This window comes from Orycteropus afer, unplaced genomic scaffold (assembly GCF_000298275.1).
Source record: "Orycteropus afer afer isolate SDZICR_OR568_19922 unplaced genomic scaffold, OryAfe1.0 scaffold00001, whole genome shotgun sequence".
Taxonomy (NCBI): Eukaryota; Metazoa; Chordata; class Mammalia; order Tubulidentata; family Orycteropodidae; genus Orycteropus; species Orycteropus afer.
In genome coordinates this window covers 6,394,821-6,415,913 of record NW_006921588.1, presented here as the reverse complement: position 1 = coordinate 6,415,913, position 21,093 = coordinate 6,394,821, and the positions used below count along the sequence as shown (strand labels likewise).

Sequence of the window (21,093 nt, the reverse complement as noted above, 5' to 3'; positions counted from 1 at the left end):
AGGAAAAGTATAACTTAAAGAAAAATATGGGAAAGTGACATCCAAAGGGAGCTATAGTGTGTGAGAGCCTTCAAGGGTCATGACTCAGAGTCGTGAGTGTCTTTCCTCCAAAGAGAAAGGAGGTTGAAAGTATGTTTTCCTAAATAAAACAAACAAACTAAAAGCCTTCATCTATTTCAAAAATGTTTTCTCAGAAGAGAACCTGCTCTTCCTCCTTGGACTTTAGCAACTCGTCCCCCTGAATAGATGTAGAAGGGGCACAAAGCAGCTCAGGTGGGCTGTACCTTTGTTAAGTTTATGAAATATACTTATTTTTATGGTTAATATTAAAATATCATAAAATACACTATTTCAATTCTATTTCATCACCCTCCATATACCCAAACACAAATACTTCCAGTGGAACTTCGAATATGTTCAATGATTTATCTCTATAATTTCTTCTCAGCCAAATTTAGTTTAGTTTTACTCTACTTTTAGGAAAAACTTAAAATCACAAACAAAAAATATGCCAGATCTAATCAGCAGAGTCAGAGATATCATGATTAGGGGAAAATGGAGAAGGGTTGAAGAAAGAAAAGAGATCTTTTTGAACACTCAGAAAGACCTAACACTTTGGGGCTCTTAAGGATTGAATACAAGCTTCCAGACTGAATTTTCCATGTCATTGTCTAAAAGTTTACTGAAAGTTTCTTAGGTTTATACTTTTCCCCCCATACAAATTCATGTGAAATAAAATTATTATACCAGTATCATTTATTTGGGAGCTCTGGTAGCATAGTGCCTAAGGCACTTGATTGTTAACCGGAAGGCTGGAAGTTCAACCCCACCAGCCACTCCTCGGAAGGAAGATGGAGCAATCTACTTCTGTAGTGATACTACCTTGGAAACCCAAGGAGGGGTCGCTATTAGTCGGGTCCAACTCGACGGCACATAACAACAACAACAGCAATCATTTATTTGCCTTGGAGTGGCCAGTGACATCTGTACTCTCAGAAAAAAGTCAAGGACTTCTTTGGTGAAATTTCAGAGATTATGTGTGTGTAGCGTAAGACTAGAAAAATGAGGAGCTACTTCATTGGAGTTCATCTTCCGACTATAATCACTTAACTCACTGTCCACCAATCCACCCACTGAAAACCAAGCTGAAATGTACCATTATCATTAGAAACATGATGTTCTAAACTGTAACTTCTCATTTCTTCATTAAAAAGACTGTGAAAGATTGAGAGGGAAAAAGTTTAAAAACTTTCAAACTAGCATAAATGAATCTACAATGGTCTTCAATCTCAGGAAGAAAAAATGAGCAGATTCCTCCTATTAAGATAAAGGAAAATATCAAATTTCTATAAATAAATTGTATTCATTATGGAAACCATCCATATTTTTAAAATTCCACAATAATAAAAAAAGAACTAATGCTGAAGGCCACAGAAAAACGATGTTAAATAACACAGATTTAATTAAAGAATTTCTTAGCTATAAATCATATGGTAAAATTCCAAATGCAACCCTCATTCCAAGACAAACCTAGCATTTCTTCTTTTTCAAGCTTGAAAAACTTAGAAGAAAGGTACAGGAGAGTTAGGAAACTGTGAGTGTGAATGATGTGCATACATCATAACCAGTCTCTGTTTCTGGAGTCCATTTCACACTAGTCTCCTGGGAGTGAAGTAAACTGCCTTTGGAAAATGAAGACTTGCTGCAAAGTCTGGGAAAAGATAGTCACTCCCACTACCATATCCAAGTAGTCCTGGGAGCTGCCTTGTAAATCCCTCTTCAGTGAAGCAATTACTCTCATTCCAAATGCAACCCAGAGCAACCCAGAGTGGAAAATAAGCTTCCAATTTTAAATAGAGACTTTTATGACTATCATATTTTCAGAAAGTAAATTCTGAATCACACAGAGCTGGTAGACAGGCATGAGGTAGCACTGGGGTATGAAATGGGCCATGCTTGTCTTGCTCACACTCTGGGAACATCAGAGAACTAAGTGTATGTGGAGGTGTGAAGCAGAAAGGTGGGGAGTGATACTTCAAATCACATGGCAATTCAAAAGTCTTCAAAGGAAAGAAGTTTTTGTTTTCATTTTCTTTTGTTTTTACTCAGTTGAAATAGTACAAAAAGAAACAATACCAAAAAAAAAAAAATTCTGTATGACCAGATTACAGGAAGTTATTAATGATATATAGATATATAGGTAGATAATATATGCTGTTGCTATTGTTATGTGCCATCAATTCGGACCTGACTCATAGCGACCCCTCCTTGGGTTTCTGAGGAGGTATCACTATGGAAGTAGATTGCCCAATCTTCCTTCTGAGGAGTGGCTGGTGGGTTTGAACGGCCAGCCTTTTGGTTAGCAGTCAAATGCCATAGGCACTATGCTACCAGAGCTCCTATAGATAATAATATTGATATATTGTTAAAATGACTAGATTAGAATAGTAGACAAGTTTTGCATTTTAAGTTTTATACTAAACTTTAATCTGTGAACAAAAAGAGTTTCTTTTATTTCTTTCATGCAATCTAATCTTAGTTCTCATAATCACTTAAAGCATTTATTATTAAATTACTATTAAATCGTAATGTAAGAATGATGGTCAACTCCTAATAGTGCATTGAGCTCCTACTATTTGTTGGGAGGCATGTTACTAGGTAGGTGTTTTACCTACATAATAATTATTTTATTATTATTCCAATTTTATAGATGGAGAAACTGAGAGAAATAAAGAGAATAACTCAAGAAAATGCAACTATTATTTGCAAAACTGGAATTTAAATTCAATTTATCACACTCGAATGAATGAATAGTGGGAAGATAAAATGGATGAGAGGCTTGTGTGAAGTCTAAAAAGTAGAGGACACACACACACAAAAATGTGTATGTGTTTGTGTGTGTGTATCTATACTGGAAGGTGGGAATTACATTCCTTATTAGAACATCAGGTGTGAAATACAGGAAGACAGCTTATCTAACTGAAATTCTAGAAATGGGCTAGATCAGGGAGGATCTTGTGTGCCATGCTAAAGAGCTTGAATGTTATCTGCTGTTTAAAAAAGCTAATGGAAGGTTTTAAGGAAGGTAATGGCAAGATCGGGGGCTCTGGTAACGTAGTGCCTAAGGCACTTGATTGCTAACCAGAAGGCTGGTGGTTCAAACCCACTAGCCACTCCTCGGAAGGAAGATGGGGCAATCTATTTCCGTAGTGATACTGCCTCAGAAACCCAAGGAGGGGTCGCTATGAGTCGGGTCCGACTCGACGGCACATAACAACAACAACAACAACAATGGCAAGATCATATTTTCATTCTCTATTGCAGCAGAAGAGGGACAGGAGGGGGACTACACACAGGGGCAGGGAGTGGCTACATGGGAAGCAAGGATATGAATTCAGATGCTAAGCACTAGTCCAAAGATGAGGCCCTTAACTGCGGCATTGGTAGAAAAGACGGACAAATCTGGAAAAGCAGTATATTAAAGAAGTATTAAGTAGGACTTAATGATTTATTGGAATTTTGCTGGAATGACCAGGGAGAATGGCTTCATTAACTGAAATAAGAAATGCAAAAGAAAAATTATCCAGTCTTGAAGGAAAAAGTGTGAGTTCAGTTTAGATACATTGAATTTGAAATGGAAGTGCACTGTCCAGTAGGCAGTTGGATATACACCCCTGCAGTTCACACTGGGAGGTCAGGGTTGGAGACAGAGATTTGAAAATTATCTCAAATACAGATGTTAAGCAAAACCCAGAGAGTGAATAAGATGAGTAGATGACCTAAGATGACAATATACAGAGAGAATCAGAGAACTAAATCCTTTGGGGGAGAAAAGTGTTAAAGGAGAAAGGAAGAGAAGGAGTCCATGAATGAAGCTGAGAGGAAAAGATCAGGGAGGTAAAAAAGAATCTTCAGAGAGTAGCATTTCAAGAAAGCTGGAGTGTTGGTCAACAGTATAAAGTAAAACCAAAAGGGCTGGTAAGACGAGGTACACAGGGACTCATTGGAATATCACATGTGTGAGTCCTCATTTTATAAAACCAGCTTAAAGTGACGTGAATGGACCAAAGTTGAGAGTGCAGTGGGCTAAGTGAGGTTATGGGAAGCAGAGACAGAAAATCATATTGCTCCTTGAAAGCAGCTGGCAAAGGAAAGAAAGAGTGGAGTGAGAGACAGGCCCTGAGGGAGAGTTGAGCTTGATTACAGGCTAAGGGGAAAGAGCCAATAGAAGGGGAAGTGGCTGAAGTTATAGGAGAGAGAGCATAATTGACGGAGGGGATGGAGAACAAACAAAATACATAAAAACAAATCCAGAAGATGCTTCAAAATAAATTCAAGTTTTTGGTGAAAGTAAAAAATATACCACTAGGGTTTGTATCTGTAGTGACTGAAATAAGTTTATAATATCACTTTCTGTGTCTCACTGAAGGCTTGAAAGATTGCCTTCAGGTAAATTTCTCAACTGAACCTTCTAAGACTCTCATCAGCTTTGCAAGGGAATTGTACTATTTCTCTGATAGGTCAGAGGGGGACATTAAGTCTCAGTGAAGTTAGAAGACTCTGCAGGTTGCCCAATTGCTAAATAGTAGAGTGGGACCAGAACCCAGGCGCTTCCTCCCATGGTGGTGGGAGCAGAGTTTGTTTCACTTGTTTAAAAAAACAGATTACAAGTCTATAGTGCTTATTCTGCAGCCAGTGTTTCCACCAAGAATATTGTTTGTTGTCATTATAAAAATGAACTCACAACTCATTATGTATGACCTTAGGCATTGAAGTATTTGACTCTTCCAATGTAAATGAATCTAAATGATACGATGGAGAAGAGGCCCAAAATCAAAACACAAAACAAAATAATTATGAGACTGCCTTTCTTCCTTCTCAGATCTAAATAAACATTTTTTTAGTTTGAATTTTATGCCAGACAGCCATAGGGACAAAGTGTCATTAAGTTATTAATATTGCTAATTTTCTGCCTTCTCCGTGGAAGTGGAAGACAAGGTGTGGATAAGGCAAATCTTGCTCCTTTGGAATTTCCCTGATACAATGTTCCTAAAAGTGTATATTGAGTATAAGACGGGACATTTTGATTTCTTTTTTTCTTTTCTTTTTTCTTAAACCTATCAAAAATGAGTAAATAAAAACAATGTTGCCAATGTGGTCACACCTTTAAGGCAAAACTCTATAAGAAAAACTGCCCTCCTCCTTCCATATGAATGAATGCCAAGAATACATACTATTTAAAATATTGAATTTGATATCTCATCAGTCTCATTAAAGTTTAGAAGCAATAGATATAAAATCTACATAAAACCTAAACAAAAGGAAATTTAGATAAAAAAAGTCAGTATCTTCCTAACAATTCCATTCTGACTCAAAAATTGTTTTTCAAGCTGTGACTTTACTGTTATATGAAAATTTCAAAGTCCACCTATTCATCAGCAAATTAATATTTTCTTGTGGCATCTCTTTAATAAACATTCTAGTGCCATGGATATAAGCCATATGAAATATTGGAAATTATTTAGCATAATGCCTAAAGCATTTGACTGCTAACCAGAAGGCTGGCGGTTCAAACCCAGCAGCCACTCCTCAGAAGGAAAGTTGGGCAATCTACTTCCGTAGTGATACTGCCTCAGAAACCCAAGGAGGGGTCGCTATGAGTCGGTGGCCGACTCCATGGCACATAACAACAACATCGCAAATTGAAGGATACCATTTAACTCTGGAATGGATTTGTCATATATAAACTTGTGCAACTTGTCCACATTTATGCAATAAATCAATTAATAATTAACATTTTTAGTTTATTTCTCCTACCATTACTATATCTCTCACATGTAAAGCCAAACTTTTCAATGCTGTGACTTCAAAGCAAAAAATATAAAGTCAAAATGTGCTTCATTCATTTTAAAACAAATTAAGACCAAGTGATGATGTCTGAATTGTTCTTCAACCCAAAGGAAACTGATTATTCTGTGGTCACATATCAACATGACTACAATATTCTAAGGACCAGCTTCTCAAAACAAAACTGCTCTTTCTGTTTTTGCCTCATATCCTGATTTAAGAACATTTTTAGAATGATCAAAACAATGAACTTCAGGCCTGCAGTGGTAGTGGTAAAAGTGTGAAGAGCAGGGAGTAAAAGAAAGGAAGAATAACATGTGAAAAATAGATATTCACCTGGAAATACATTTTCATAATGTGTGTCCTTTGCATAGGAGAATGATTCATCCAACCTGTCATGAGGAAGTCTGGAGTCTTGACTTACTGTTTCATAAATGATAGTTCACTTGCAATGCTTTGTCTACAGGCTTTAATTAGGCTTCTTTGTGAGTGGAAGGAATAACTAGAATAGCAAGTTACTATTAAAGTCTCTGTGTGTAGTCTTGGAACATAGAAGCCAACTGGACCACATCAAGATCAAAGAGTGTTAGGCAGAGATTTAATACAGTGATTCCCTAATGTGCCTGTGAATTGGAATCACCTGGACAACTTTGAAAACATACAAATTCCCAGACTCCATCCTCAACCAATAAAGTCAGGGTATTTGAGAAGTAGTAAACCCAAACTCAAGCTCACTGCCGTGGAGTCGGATCTCACTCATAGCAACCCCTCCTTGGGTTTCCAAGGCAGTATCTCTACAGAAGTACATTGCCCAACCTTCCTTCTGAGGAATGGATGGTGGGTTTGAACCGCCAGCCTTCTGGTTAGCAGTCAAATGCCTTGGGCACTACACCACCAGAGTAGTATGGGAAACAAAATCTCTATTTCTAACAGGTAATTCTACATATAGCCAGCTGAACATGAATCTGTGGATGGCTTACATTTTGTTTGTCAATATAAAGCACTTACTACCTATCACACAAGGAGCTTTGGTGGCATAGTGGTTAAAGCATTCAGCTGTTAACCAAAAGGTTAGCAGCTCAAATCCAGCAGCTGTTCCATGGGATAAAGATGAGACAGTCTACTTCCATAAAGATTTACAATCTTGGAAATCCTCTGGGCAGTTCCACTCTGTCGTATAGGGTCAGTATGAGTCAAAATCAACTCAATGGCAGTAGATTTGGGTTTATCTATCTCATGATCTACCTATCTAGAAAAACAGAGATATGTTCTTCAAAATAAAATTTCACTTTGGTTTGGATATAAATTATATATACTTCTAAGTTTATCTGAAAAGGAAAAGGAAGCAAAGAAAATCAACCTAATATTTAAGTGTCACCCAGTGTTGCTGGCTTCATACTCTACTCAGAAGTCAATAATAACCAGGGTGGATCGATCACTCAACTGAATTCTGGCCATTCCACTAAAAATGGATGACACTTATGCTCATTGTAGTCAAGACTGTAGTTGTCTCCTAATAGACATTTTCCCTTCCATCCTTTGTAACAGATTGCTGATATTTAGCAAGGTACATTGCCTACCTAAAAGATTACATTTGCAAGCTGCCATTGCAGCTAAATTATGGCCATCTACAAAGTGAAATTTTATGAAAGCTTAAAAGTCTCCTTTAAAAATGGGGGGTGGGGGAGCAATCTTTGTCTCCCTTCCTCCATCCAGATGCTTGGAAAATAAAAGTGATGGCTAGAACTCCATTGACCCTAGATGACCATGAAATCAAGGACAATACACTAGAGCTATAGGAGTGGAGAGCAAGAGAGTCAGAGCTCCTGATGACTCTGTGTAGCCAACATATTATCTTTCACTGCCTACCTAAAACTTTCTTTACATGAGGAAAAAAACAAACTTTTGTTTATTGCCTTGTGCAAGAATACACATTGCCATCGAGTCGGACCCGACTCATAGCAACCCCTCCTTGGGTTTCCAAGGTGGTATCACTACGGAAGTAGATTGCCCAACCTTCCTTCCAAGGAGTGGCTGGTGGGTTTGAACAGCCAACCTTCTGGTTAGCAGTCAAATGCCTTAGGCACTATGCCACTAGAGCTCCACTATCAAAGACAAGCCTTTGTATGTACTACATGGTCTAAGCAGTAATAAGTTAAAACTTAATTTTTGAGTGAATACATCTCTCAAGCTATGTATTCATATTCTATGCAACCTTTAAAATTCTCCCATCCAAATTTTGCTGAGTGCTAAGCACCCACATCTTTATATCAAATTTTAGCAGTTAGATAATGGTTAGCTCAACTCAACTCACTGCCCACGAGTTGGATCTGACTCATACCAACAAGGGATAATCATAGACCTAACATAATAAAAATTCAAAAGACCATGATATAGAACAGACTCTGGACAACTCATCTCTTAGTACTTAAGAGTTGGTTTGGGTAAAACTATTGCCCTGAGAAAATCTTTAAACATTCAACCAAAAATATCTCTTGAAGTCTTAAAGTCAAACAATAGTATAGTTTAATTAGTGAAGAATGTCTTTCTTGACTATAAACCAAAAATCCAAACTTACTGCCTTCAAGTTGATTCTGATTCATAATGACCCCCATTGAGTTTCTAAGACAGTAAATTTTTATGGAAGTAGATTGCCCAATCTTCCTTCTGCAGAGTGGCTGGTGGATTTCAACCACCAATCTTCTGGTTAGCAGTCTCAAAAGATTAGATAAGCAACTCAGAGGACAATGAGTTTATGTTGATGGGGAAAAACAAATCAAAAAAAGAGGATGAGAATGACTTCATAACTAGAAGAACATAATCAATGTCACTGAATTGTATATGCAGAAATTGTTGAATTGGTGTATGTTCTGCTGTGTATGGTCTTATCAACAACAAAAAAATATATTAAATAAATCATGTATTTAAAAAAAGAGTCAGTCTGGATCCAGGATATCAGTGCAGGAATATGAAACAAAGGTTGCAAATTTATGGCACAGGGGCAAAATTTGGCCAACAGATATATTTTTGTTTGGCATATGCAATGTTTTTTGAAAAGATCAAGTTTAAATGTTTTGAAGTAGGCACACATCTTCACATCTCCACAGCCCCCCCCCATTCCCTGTTGAGGCACAAATATTCACTTACTTCACTTGTTTATGTTACCTGCCTGGCCTCTGAAAGCATTGAAGTTTAGAGTTTTGGGAAATGCAATAGTACATTCTGTCCCTTCTGTTCTCATACTGCTCACCTGGTGTTGAATGCAATGCATCATATCAAGCATTGTTTTCTAATATTAATCACACCTACTTCTTATAACAAGAATGCATATAGCTTGATAAGTTCTAGATCTTCATTAGAGATTACTGAATACCATAATGCACTAACAATTTCTCTTCCGAAAAACAAATAGGGAATCCTTAAAAGCTACTCCCTTTCCCTACCACTGACACAAAAATAAATAAAAGCTAACTCTTGAAAAATTGATTTTGTTATCTTCATTCTCTTGGTTTTTGTCATTTAATAGTTGCATCTAGAGTTATCCCAACTCTCTAACTTTCTCCTTTCATTTCCTTATATATTTAAAAAATCATACCCATTCTTATAATTCAGTGAGAAATAATAGGTTTTTGTCTTAAAAGTTCTAAAACTTAATTTATTTACTTTGAACTCATCATGTATATGTATTTCTATCAGGCAAGCACTATGTTTATGTTTTACATTTCTGATAAATAAGCATACTTAAATAGAGGGAAAATATACCTTCATGTATAAAGAAAAAAACTATAAAAATGCACTTACATGTAATAACAAGTGTCTACATTTGCAAGGGGACATAATTTGTACACAAAGTACATCACGTTACATGACTTACATATAAGATAAAGTAGCTATAGGTAAAATTTGAGAATCATACTTTTTTTACACATGTGCTTTAGACTTGTCCTTTGACCATAGCATTTACCTAAGCTTACTCCTCCCAAACTCAAAATCACATGGTGTTTTGAAATTCTGACATCTTTGCTAAGCTTGTAGCATACTTGAGCAGGAATAATAAAATATTACCAAGTATCCATACAATATAAACTTAAACCAAAATATGCATGATAAGTAAATATAATGAAAGTTAATTAGTTCTGAATATTACTAGATTCTGGAAATCTTTTCCTTATTATCTTTAATTAGGGTCATAACTACTTCATTTGACTATTTTTTATCACATATATTCTCTTAGGTTGAGTAATAAAACAGAAGAATTTATTTTTTTATAATACATATGCAAGTAATTACACTTTTTCTATAAAATCTGTTGCTTGGAATTCTGGTTTCTAGGCCATTTGCTTGTACTGAGGGGAAGGGCATTGGTTTGACATTAGGGATTTTTTTTTTTTTTGCATCCTGCATCACATTCCTAACATTTATGTAAAATAGTATTAAGGAAATTAAACTCTGCTTATTTTTCAGGAACTCCTATAGAGTAATTATAACTATATGCTAAGTCTTTTAACACATGGCCTATTCCATAGACTTTATTAAACATTCTTTCCATTTATTCACATGGTTATGTCAACACTTTATAAAAAATATTTATTAATTTTTAAATAAATTGTAAAGAAAAGATGTATTAATTATATTTTAAGTTAAACTTGTTTTTTTGTTTTGGTAAGAAAAAGGAATGAGCTATTAATTTTATAACAAGATTTTCTATTGTAATTTTTCTGCATTTTTTTCTCCCCTTTCCTGACTTCTACTTCCAATTTAATTGCATTCTCTGCCTTTCCAAACAATGCATGTTTTCATGCCATTACAATGAAATGTAAGAATTTTTACCTCTTATAAGGCATCTCAATTTTCGAGGTATAAAATGTAACATAAAAAGTTCCAAGATTATAGAAAGTGCCCCCTCTATGGAACTCCTGACAGATTAGTGGAGATTCTTCCCCAGATTCTTATGTTCACTGTTCAAATGTTTCTAGACTATGTGATCTCTAGATTAATTTTTATGAACATCTTTAGATCAAAGATACACAGAGATGGGTAGTAAAACACACATACATATGGAAAAGAGTAACAGAAAGGTTTAACAAACATGTTAAATCTTAAAAGCTTCAATCTGATGTTAAAGAGTTATGAAAATCTATAATGGCCTTTTATGTAACTGTTCATGTTTATATTTAAAAATTTAAGGGTTTAATTGCTGGTGGAAATAATTTAAATATTTTCTTATCTTCTAGATTAGGCATGCATTTTTGCTTAAGCACACCATATAGCCCAACCCTAGTATATGCAAATTACATAGGAAAAAAATTGTTAACTCAACAAGACTTGTCTTTAAATAAATAAATAAAACTTGTGTCTAAGGGATAATGCCCATCCAATCAATTACTCCATGCCCAAGAAGTTTTATGCCAGGCATGCTGATTTCCTGCCTTTGCCCGTCCAACCAGGAATCAACTGTGTCCTGATAATCAAGTCAGTAGGGTGGGAAAATACCACTGCTTAAGAAAGCTGGCTTCTACCAGTCTCTGCCATGGAGAAATAAAAGAGTAGCCTCTCAGCAAGCAAATCTGATTTTAAGGTCAAAAATAAAAATGAGAAAGAAGTGAAAGTCTGTAAAGGGAGAAGACAAAAACGGAAAGACAAAGAAAAATCAGAGCTATCAGCGTTGTTGCAGAGGTCTTCCTAAACAAAGAATTTTACAAAGCAGCTGAAGTTCAGTACAAAAAAGACTCCACCCTACCCAGATTCTACAACGACTTTTCCTCGCTCTGAAATCTCCAGCTCACAGAACAGAACTGCTCGGACTAAAAGTGCCATTCTTGCTCAGTTTTAAGCACTTTCTTTTTGTTTTAAACTTCCCAATCTCCACTCTCAGGCAACAGGACGCATCCTAAGCTTTCCCAGAAATATGTAGCAGTGTATTGTTTCCAAAAGTCGATTTAGAAGCTCCGTATTCACAAACATCCCGATTGTCTTCAGAGCCGTTTCCCAGGTGCAAATCTGTCAGCCCCCTTCTTAACTTCAAACCAGAACCTCTTTACTCTCTTCCTGAGGCTTAACATTCCACCTATCTCCCAAACCGTGCAGTAAACACAAGCAAAGCAAAAGGCAAACTCACCATCCTCGCCTTCTTCCTGGGCTTTTATTGAGACAAATTGCCCTAATAAAACAGCAAGAATGAGGAGAGGTCTTGCTTCCACCCAGTTTGCCATCATGTCTAAATATTAGACATGTGGGTCCTCTGAGAGTGAAAAGCAGATTCTAAGGTTATTGTAGCACCATGAAGTCAGCTGCGGGCTCTTCTTTCAGCACCAGCCCCAGGGCAGACTCTGCAAGCCCTCTTTTTCAGCACCGGCTCTAGCACAGTCTGCGAAAACTTTTTTCAAGCGAAGCAGCTTTTAAATAGGAAGAATGCTGCCTCCACTTCTTTTCCTGCCCCTTTTCAGCTTGTTCAGGCTCATAACCATCCAGTGTCTGCCAAGCAACGGTCTGATTGATGGTAAACAACCAAATCAGAACACGCGCCTCCGTGCCTTGAACTTTCTCTATTACAATTATGTTTTAAGTATAAATGGAATTTAATAACAGAACCAAACGTTTATTTTTTCCTTTTAAAAAATAAAAAAGAAAGAAAGCCTGTAAGAAGGAAAGAATCCTATTCTCCCTTCCCTGACCCTTACCCCAGACACATATACTCACACCCCTTAACTTTCTCCCTAGAAGCTGAAAAAGTTATTAGGGAAGGAATGCAGCCTTTTAGCCTAGTTTTGTCATTTAGATAATTCGGCACGCCCTTGTCACCTTAAACATTTAAAGGGTCAAATTTTAACCCTTTCTTTTTCACTAAAAAGGAAATATTCTTGTCACCGTCCCACATTCTATTTCTTTTCCCATAGTCTGGAAGGGAAAGTCCAAGTCAGGAAGTTTTACACAAGCAAATTTATGATTCATCCTATTGTCAATTAAGAAGATGGATCCACTCTATCTCTCCATGTTTCTGGTGAAGGGGATGAAGTCTTCAGATCCTTCTGGTCCCAGAAAGTTTTCCTTATATTAAAAAAAATAATAATAATAATCGTCTACTGAGCTAGTAAAAAGGTATGGGAAGTGCACTGCATTTTGATGCTGAAAACCTGAGTTCAAGTACCAGCTCTTCCACTCACCAATTTTGTAAATGTGCATAGAGTCCTTTATCTCTGTGCATTCTACTTTTTCCACTTGAAAAATAGGCTTTGCCCAACCAGTGTCTCCAAAACCAGTGTATAAGGTACAAAAAAAAAACAAAACTCACTGTCATCAAGTCGGATCCAACTCACAGCAACCCTTCCTTGGGTTTCCAAGGCAGTATCACTATGGAAGCAGATTACCCAACCTTCCTTCTGAGGAGTGGATGGTGGGTTTGAATTGCCAGCCTTCTGCTTAGCAGTCAAATGCCTTAGGCACTACCCTACCAGAGCTCCCAGTGATGCTAAAATGAGTGTATTATTAACTAAGTTCTAAATTGCAAAGAGCTAGATAAAAGTAGATGTTACTGTTATTTTCCCAAACCAGCTTTTCAGGGAATATGGCAGTCCCAATTGCACATGCCTTTCTAGAGCAATATTCATGGACTTCTGTACCACACTGATGCTTGCCAAGATCTCAGAGTACTGTACATAATCTAAAGCATTTGCCACCTTGAGTGCACTTAGAGTCAGAATGATATCTGCAGATATCATCCCAAGCACTATACCATTATACAATACAGGTGAGCCAACTGTATATAATTATGCAGCAGTGGTCAGGTACCCTGCACCATGCTGAGCATTGGAGAGAGAACAAAACAAAGAAGTCAAAAGAATGACTATTACCATCAAGGAACATACATAGGAGCTCAGGAAAAAAAAAAAAAAGAAGAAGAAGCAAGCAAAGAAACATAAACGAGAGTACATAAAGATATGTGAGATGCAAATTATTAAACCTTGTAGAAATGAATGGAGAAATCATTATTGAGTGAGATTAGTAAGGCAGAAGGGTATTATTAATTACCTTTCTTAAAAGAAGAAATCCAAGAACCTTTGATTTTTAATTTAAAGCCAGAATCTATAGAAAGTACTCCAAAGGAAGAAACTGTTCCAGTATCTCTAATTCTGTCCTAAGTTTAACTTTTCATTTAGGCTTGCCTCATTCTGATACTACCATACTATTCCTCAGGATGCCCTGATCCTGCTCAACGAATGAGCTGAGTAAGGACAAAAAAGATCACCCTCTGCTAATTCTTTCTAGCAAAAACCCTTTATTAAGCACTCAATGAAAGTAACAGGAAAATAAAGGTGGGGTGAGGGAAGAGAGTAAAAACCAACTATCCTCTGGGTTTGCCAGTTTTGTCCTACTATGAGTCCATTTGAGACTCTACCACCCTGAGACCAAAGATTGGTGAATTTTCAGGCATTTTGTCTGGAATTTTTATTACAGTGCAGAGATGAAGGATATTTATGGAAGACCTGTGAGTCTCAGAAAATACCCTCCATGCTGGGGCAGAAAGATGATAAGATCACAAGAGTTGTATCAGAGTCAGTATACATAATGCTCAGTGACTGCTTAGATCAGAAGCTATAATCTGTTGTCAGTAGTTACTATGAGCTTATTAACATAGTAATTTTAAGTTGAACTCTAAACACAGGTTATATAAGAAAGAGTAAAAGATAATGAAACCTCTCACAGTTCATTCCAGTTTAAGCCTCTTCCTCTCATCATACATGAAGCACAGGGCAGAGTAAATATTTTCAGGAGAACTGGGATAAATTCTGTTCTTGGGAGATCTTGACATATTATTGCAGTCAGTTCATAAGTAGCGGAAGATTTTGTGAATTGGGCTTTTCCTTTATGTTTGGCTTGAGGTCCTGTATTACAATTTGGAGAGGAGTAAAAAGCACAGGTGTTTACCAGGTGCATCTGCTTAATGTTGTTGTTGTTGTTGTTGTTGTATGCCGTCAAGTAGGGTCCAACTCATAGCGACCTCTCCTTGGGTTTCCGAGGCAGTATAACTATGGAAGTAGATTGCCCATCTTCCTTCCAAGGAGTGGCTGGTGGGTAATAGATGTGGTAATTCAGGAGACTGAAAAATCCCATTTCTTAGTTCTTGAAGAATTCTGATTCTAGACCTCAGTGTTTGTATGAAGATCTCAGAACTCTGTCCTGATTCCAATGAAGCTCATCCTAACAGCTTATATATTAAATATGTGCTTAGTAGGGGATTTTTTACTAGTTTTCATAGCAACTCTGAAAGGAATATTATTTATCTCAAATACAAGGAATCAAAAAAGTTTACTTACTCACGTGTGTCCATCCAATAAGTGGTAGATTTAGGATTCTATTTCAAAGAAGCCTGACTCCAAAGTTGGTATTTTTTTTCACTGCTTCTTAACTCTTGGGCCTACCTCACATCCATACTTTCTGTCTCAGAAGAAAAGATGTCTACACTCCCTTTCAGGGTTGATCTCTCCCACTTCACCTTGTCCCATCCCTTCACATCTTCTTCAGGACACTATTCTGTCAGTGTACTCCTCTCTCCCCACTATCTCCACCCTCTCTGACTCTGCTGGTACCTTTCCTGCAGCCTGTGAAACTACTCACCTAGATTCTGTCTTCAAGAATAAAAAGTAAAGAAGTTTGTCCTCAATTCCAAATCCTCTATAGGCTACTTTCCCCTCCTCCCTTTTCACCCACAGTTATCATTCACCCTCTTCAGTCAAGATATCATCCCCAGCATACCACTGAAATTACAAAGCAAAGTACACGTCAAAATAAAAAATCATATTAAGCCAATAATAGAAATTCATTAATATGCAATTTGTAAATCAGGCTAACATTTTGATTAAAGAGTAAACAATGTTCTAAAGATGAGAAAAACTTCAAAAATTCTTATACCACATCTTATCAACATTTTCATGGAAATAGGCGGCCAAACTAATATTCGTATAATAAGAATTTACCCTAAAACACAGGTTCCTTTCAGACACTTGTTCTTGTTTCTCAAAAGACACTTGTTCTTGTTTCTCAAAATTGTCTGCACATGGATAATTCTCCCAAATGCCCATGTGTAAGGCAAAATGGTCTCCACTAAGTTGCTTACTAGGCTATTGTTTGTCTTATAGGTGATTTAACAAATCAAACACACTGCCATCACTTGAAAGAGGTCTTTTGTAGCAGATTTGAGCAATGCAATACTTTGTCTGATGTCTTGACTGCTGCTTCCTTTGGTGTTGATTGTAGAACCAAGTAATATGAAGTCTTTGACAGCTTCAATCTTTTCTCCATTTATTGTGAATCTGTTTATTGGGCCAGTTGTGAGGATTTTTGTTTTCTTTATATTAAGTGTAATCCATAGTGCAGACTGTAATCATTAACCCTCATCAGTAAGTGCTTCAAATCCTCCTCACTTTCAGCAAGCAAAGTTGTGCCATCTGCATATCACAGGTTGTTAATGAGTCTTCCTCCAATCCTGATGCCATGTTCTTCTTCATATAATCCACCTTCTTGGATTATTTGCTCAGCATACAAGTTGAATAAGTATGGTGAAAGGATACAACCTTGATCATTCCTTTCTTGATTTTGAACCATGCAGTATCACCTTATTCAGTTTGAATGACAGCCTCCTGATTCATGTACAGGTTAGACCTGTAACTTACTCCTCACTTATCAAGTATCTCATTATTGCAACAGTCTGTATTTACAACAATAGTAAAAAAGAAAAAAAAAAATCTACTATCCAACTATTTTGCACATTAGCAATGTGCATCTGGCAGTAATGAATGTCAAAGTGCAAAGTGAGAGTAATGTTGGCTGTGATAGTTAAAGTTATATGTCCAACGTAGCTGGGCCATTATTTTCAGTAGATTGGCAGTTATGTAATTGTGCAATTTGGCAATTATGTAATGAGGAAATTGGATAATCATGTAATGATGTAGTTATCCTATATTTTGTGATCTGATATGGTCATCCTCCATTTTCACATAGCACTAATTTTCACACAACAACATGCTCTTTGGAACCTAAATACATCCATAAGTGAGGAGAAGGTGTATTTCTAAGTGCCCACACTGAACATCTACATCTGGACATGTTCACACTGAAATCATTTTCACCCATTGTTCGTTATGCCAATTAACATCATCTCCATTATCCCAGTCTCAGAGATCACAAACGTAGGGGAAGACTCTTCCCTCTCCCTCAACCTGTATCAGATTGGTCACCAAGTCCCATTTACTTTACGTATTTCTTTACTCAATTTCTCCCATTTCTTAAAATCCTAAAATAACTGTCAAGTACTTACAAGATATAGTGACAGTTTACTTAAAAATAATGATAATAATGCCTACTTCTTGGTTTCCATCCCCTTCTGCTTTTCTCTTTTCATCTCAAATATATGGAACATGTATGTTCCCAGCCATATAAAGCAACTCCATAGCTCTGAGTTTTGCTCAGGCTCTGTTCTTTTACTGGGATAACTGTTTTCTTGGTCTAATTCATTCCTTCACTCAACAAATATTTATTATATCTACTATTTGCCAGATTCTATTCAAGACACTGAGATACAGCTGTGAAGAACACAGACAAGGTCTCTGATTCCATGGACTTTACATCCTTGAGTAGGAAAAAACAATAAATAAGTTAGAAAACACAAAAACAAGGTAATTTCTTATGTAATATGCTATGAAGGAAAGAAACAGTATGTCTTCAGAGTTGTTCAGGAAGGATACTGCCCACAAGATAATCAAGGAAAATGCCTATAGGGAGGTAGCAATGAAGCTGAGACCTAAAGTTTGAAAATGATTTTACCTTGGAAATCTGGGGGGGGGAAAAGGCATTCCAGGCAGAGGGTACAGCAAGTGTGAATGGGCTTGAATGGAGTATTAGTTTACAATTGCTGCTGTAACAAATTGTCACAAACTTGTGCCTTGAAACAACAAGATTTATGATCTTACAGTTCTTTAGGTCTCAATGAGGTAAGAGCAAGGTGTCAGTGTAGGGTTTCATTCCTTTCTGGAATTTCTAGGGGAGAATCCATGTCCTTATCTTTTCCAAATTCTTGTTCCAATCACCCTCATTCTTCTACAATGGTCCCTTTCCTCTATCTTCAAAGCCAAAAACATAGCATCTCTTTGACCCAGTTTCTATTGCCTGACCCAATTTCTTTCTCTGACCACAACCTGGATAAGTTTCCACCTTTTTAAGACCCATGTAATTACTTTGGAGTCACCTGGATAACACAAGGTAATTTCATTATCTCATTGTCCTTAACCTTGATCACATCGCCAAAATGCCTTTTGCCATGTTATTGTTGTTAGGTGCTGTCGAGTCGTTTCTGACTCATAGCGATCCCATGCACAGCAGAATGAAATACTGCCCGATCCCGCACCAGCTCCATGATCCTTGCTATACTTGAGCCCGTTTGGCAGCCACCGTGTCAATCCATCTCATTGAAGGCCTTCCCCTCTTTCGTTGACCCTCCACCTTACCAAACATGACATCCTTCTCCAGGGAATGGTCCCTTCTGACAACATGACCAAAGTAGGTGAGACAAAATCTGGCCATCCTCGCTTCCAAGGAGCATCTCGGCTGCACTTCCTCCAGGACAGATCTATTAGTTCTTTTAGTCGTTCATGGTACTTTCAGCATTTTCACCAGCACCACAACTCAAAAGCATTAACTCTTCTTTGGTCTTCCTTATTCATTGTCCAGGTCTCACATGCATACCAGGTGATTGAAATATATCACGACTTGTGTCAGGCGCACCTTAGTCATCAAGGAGACATCCTTGCTCCTCAGCACTTGAAAGAGTTCCTTCACAGCTGACCTGCCCAGTGCTACACATTGTCTACTGTCTTGACCGCTGCTTCCACTGGCCTAGATTGTAGAACCAAGTAATGTGAATTCTTTGACAACCTCAATCTTTTCTCCATTTATCGTGATGCTGCTTATGGGTCCAGTTGTGAGGATTTTTGTTTTCTTTATATTGAGATGTAATCCATACTGCAGACTGTATTCTTTAGTCTCCATCAGTAAGTGCCTCAAGTTATCCTCACTTTCAGCAAGCAAAGTTGTATCATAAGCATATCTCAGGTTGGTAATGATTCTTCCTCTAATCCTGATGCCACGTTTTTCTTCGTATAGTCCAGCTTCTAGAATTATTTGCTCAGCATATGGATTGAATAAGTATGGGGAAAGATACAACCCTAGTACACCCCTTTCTTGATTTTAAACCATGCAGTGTCCCCTTGTTCTGTTCAAACGACAGCCTCCTGGTCAATGTACAGGTTCCTCATGAGTACAATCAAGTGTTCGGGAATTCCCATTCTTCTCAAGATTATCCATAATTTGTTATGATCCACACAATCAAACGCCTTTGCATAGTCAATAAAACACAAGTAAACATCTTTCTGGTATTCTTTGCCTTGAGCCAAGATCCATCTGACAGCAGCTATGATATCCCTTGTTCCACACCCTCTTCTGAATCCAGCTTGCACCTCTGGAAGTTCTCTGTCAATATACTGCTGCAACCGTTTTTGAATTATCTTCAGTAAGATCTTACTTGCATGTGATATTACTTGTTAGATAATTTCCACATTCTGTGAGATCACCTTTCTTTGGAATGGGTACAAATATGGATCTCTTCCAGTCAGTTTTTTTGCCATACACAGTAATATATTTATAAATTCCAGGGATTAGAATATGCCATCTTTGGTAGGTCATTATTCCTTATACCTCAGAGTTTGCAAAAGTAGTCAGAAAGTCAACATGGCTAGCAGGATATGATATAATGTTGGAGATGTGGTCTGTCATTAGAACTTAGTAAGTCATGGGGAAAAGTTTTATTTTGTTTTCTTTTTCTAAATGAAATGAAAATCCATTGAAGGGTTTTAAGGAGAGGAATGACATCTCTAATTTATGGATATTTTAAAAATCTGAATGGCATATTCAAAATGTATAAAGCAGGGCAGGGATGGGAGCAGGGACACCATCTTAAAAGTGTTGAGGTGCTTCCAGTCCTAATGGGAGAAAATGGTATCTTGAACTAGGGAAGTGCCAGTGGAAAGAGAAAAATTGGAGGGATATATTTTGGAGATGAAATTTCTGATGGATTATGAGGGTGAAATAGAGGAAGAAACTAAGGAGGCCAACTGTACCAGAAAAGCTCAAGCATTGCCTCCTCTGACCAACCAGCTTTTTCCTTCACATAACTGGCCAATATGTTCTTGCATAGACTTCTCTAAGGAATCTCTGAGTGGTGCAAATGATTAAATGCTGGGCTACTAACAAGGCTTGGCATGTGAAACTCATCCATTGGTCCCTCAGAAGTAAGGGGTAGCGATCTGCTTCTGAACCATCAGAGTCTTGTAAATCCTACTCTGCACACACAGGGTCTCCATGAGTCAGAATTACTCGACAATGACAACAAGATCTTGCCAGCATCACACTTTATTTCTCTGTCTCTCCTATTACATTGAAAGATCCCTGAAATTAAGGGCATTACTATGATTTACGTTTGCCCGATAGTTATTTGTGGAATGCATATTGTTTGCAAAAGAACTAGTGGAACTCGAGAGAAGTGACACTGAGCATAATTAGAAACGATTCCAATATGTCAAGGCTAGAGAATTAGAAAAATGATTGTAGTAGTAAAAGAAATACCTAAACATGGAATATTGCTGTTAGTTGCTGTCAAGTCACTTCTGACTCATAGTAACCCCATGTGTACAGAGTACAACTGCTACACAGGGTTTCCAAGGCTGTGAGAGTTAAGGAGCACATCTCTGGGCCTATATTCCAAGGACTTCTGGTTGAGTTTGAACCACCAAACCTTCAGTGATGATATGAGTGCATAACTTTTTGCACCACCCTGGGTTTTCAAGTAAGGAAAAGAAACCTCAATATTTGTAAAAGTGTAGAAGGAGAATCCATGTTTGATTAGGTGCTGTCCACATATGTGCTTTGAAACAGCAAAGTCATAGTTTTTTAACAGAAAAAAAAGATGGCATACTGTGAATATACTCTCCTTCTGCCTGAAAGCCACTATGAAAAGAATAACAATAATAATAAGTAGAATGTATTAAGTATTTACTATGTGTCAGATACTATGCAAGCACTTTATTAATTTATTTATTTCTGTAAATAATCCTATGAGACAAGTGATATTATTTTCTAAATTTTTCAGATAAGGAAAGGAAATTGAAGACCAGAGTAACTAAATAACTTGCATCAAAT

General features: G+C 37.2%; 1 protein-coding gene across 1 annotated transcript in view; it reads right to left on the bottom strand.

Annotated features, from left to right (window-relative positions):
• The window catches only part of COL5A2 (collagen type V alpha 2 chain), a 220,624-nt gene extending 208,559 nt beyond the window's left edge, over window positions 1-12,065 (bottom strand). Inside the window, exon 1 of the mRNA XM_007955761.2 lies at window positions 11,966-12,065. Coding sequence (XP_007953952.1) covers window positions 11,966-12,062 — 97 coding nt within the window. The 5' untranslated portion in view covers window positions 12,063-12,065. The remainder of the gene's footprint in view (window positions 1-11,965) is intronic.
• Between the last annotated feature and the right edge of the window lie 9,028 nt (window positions 12,066-21,093).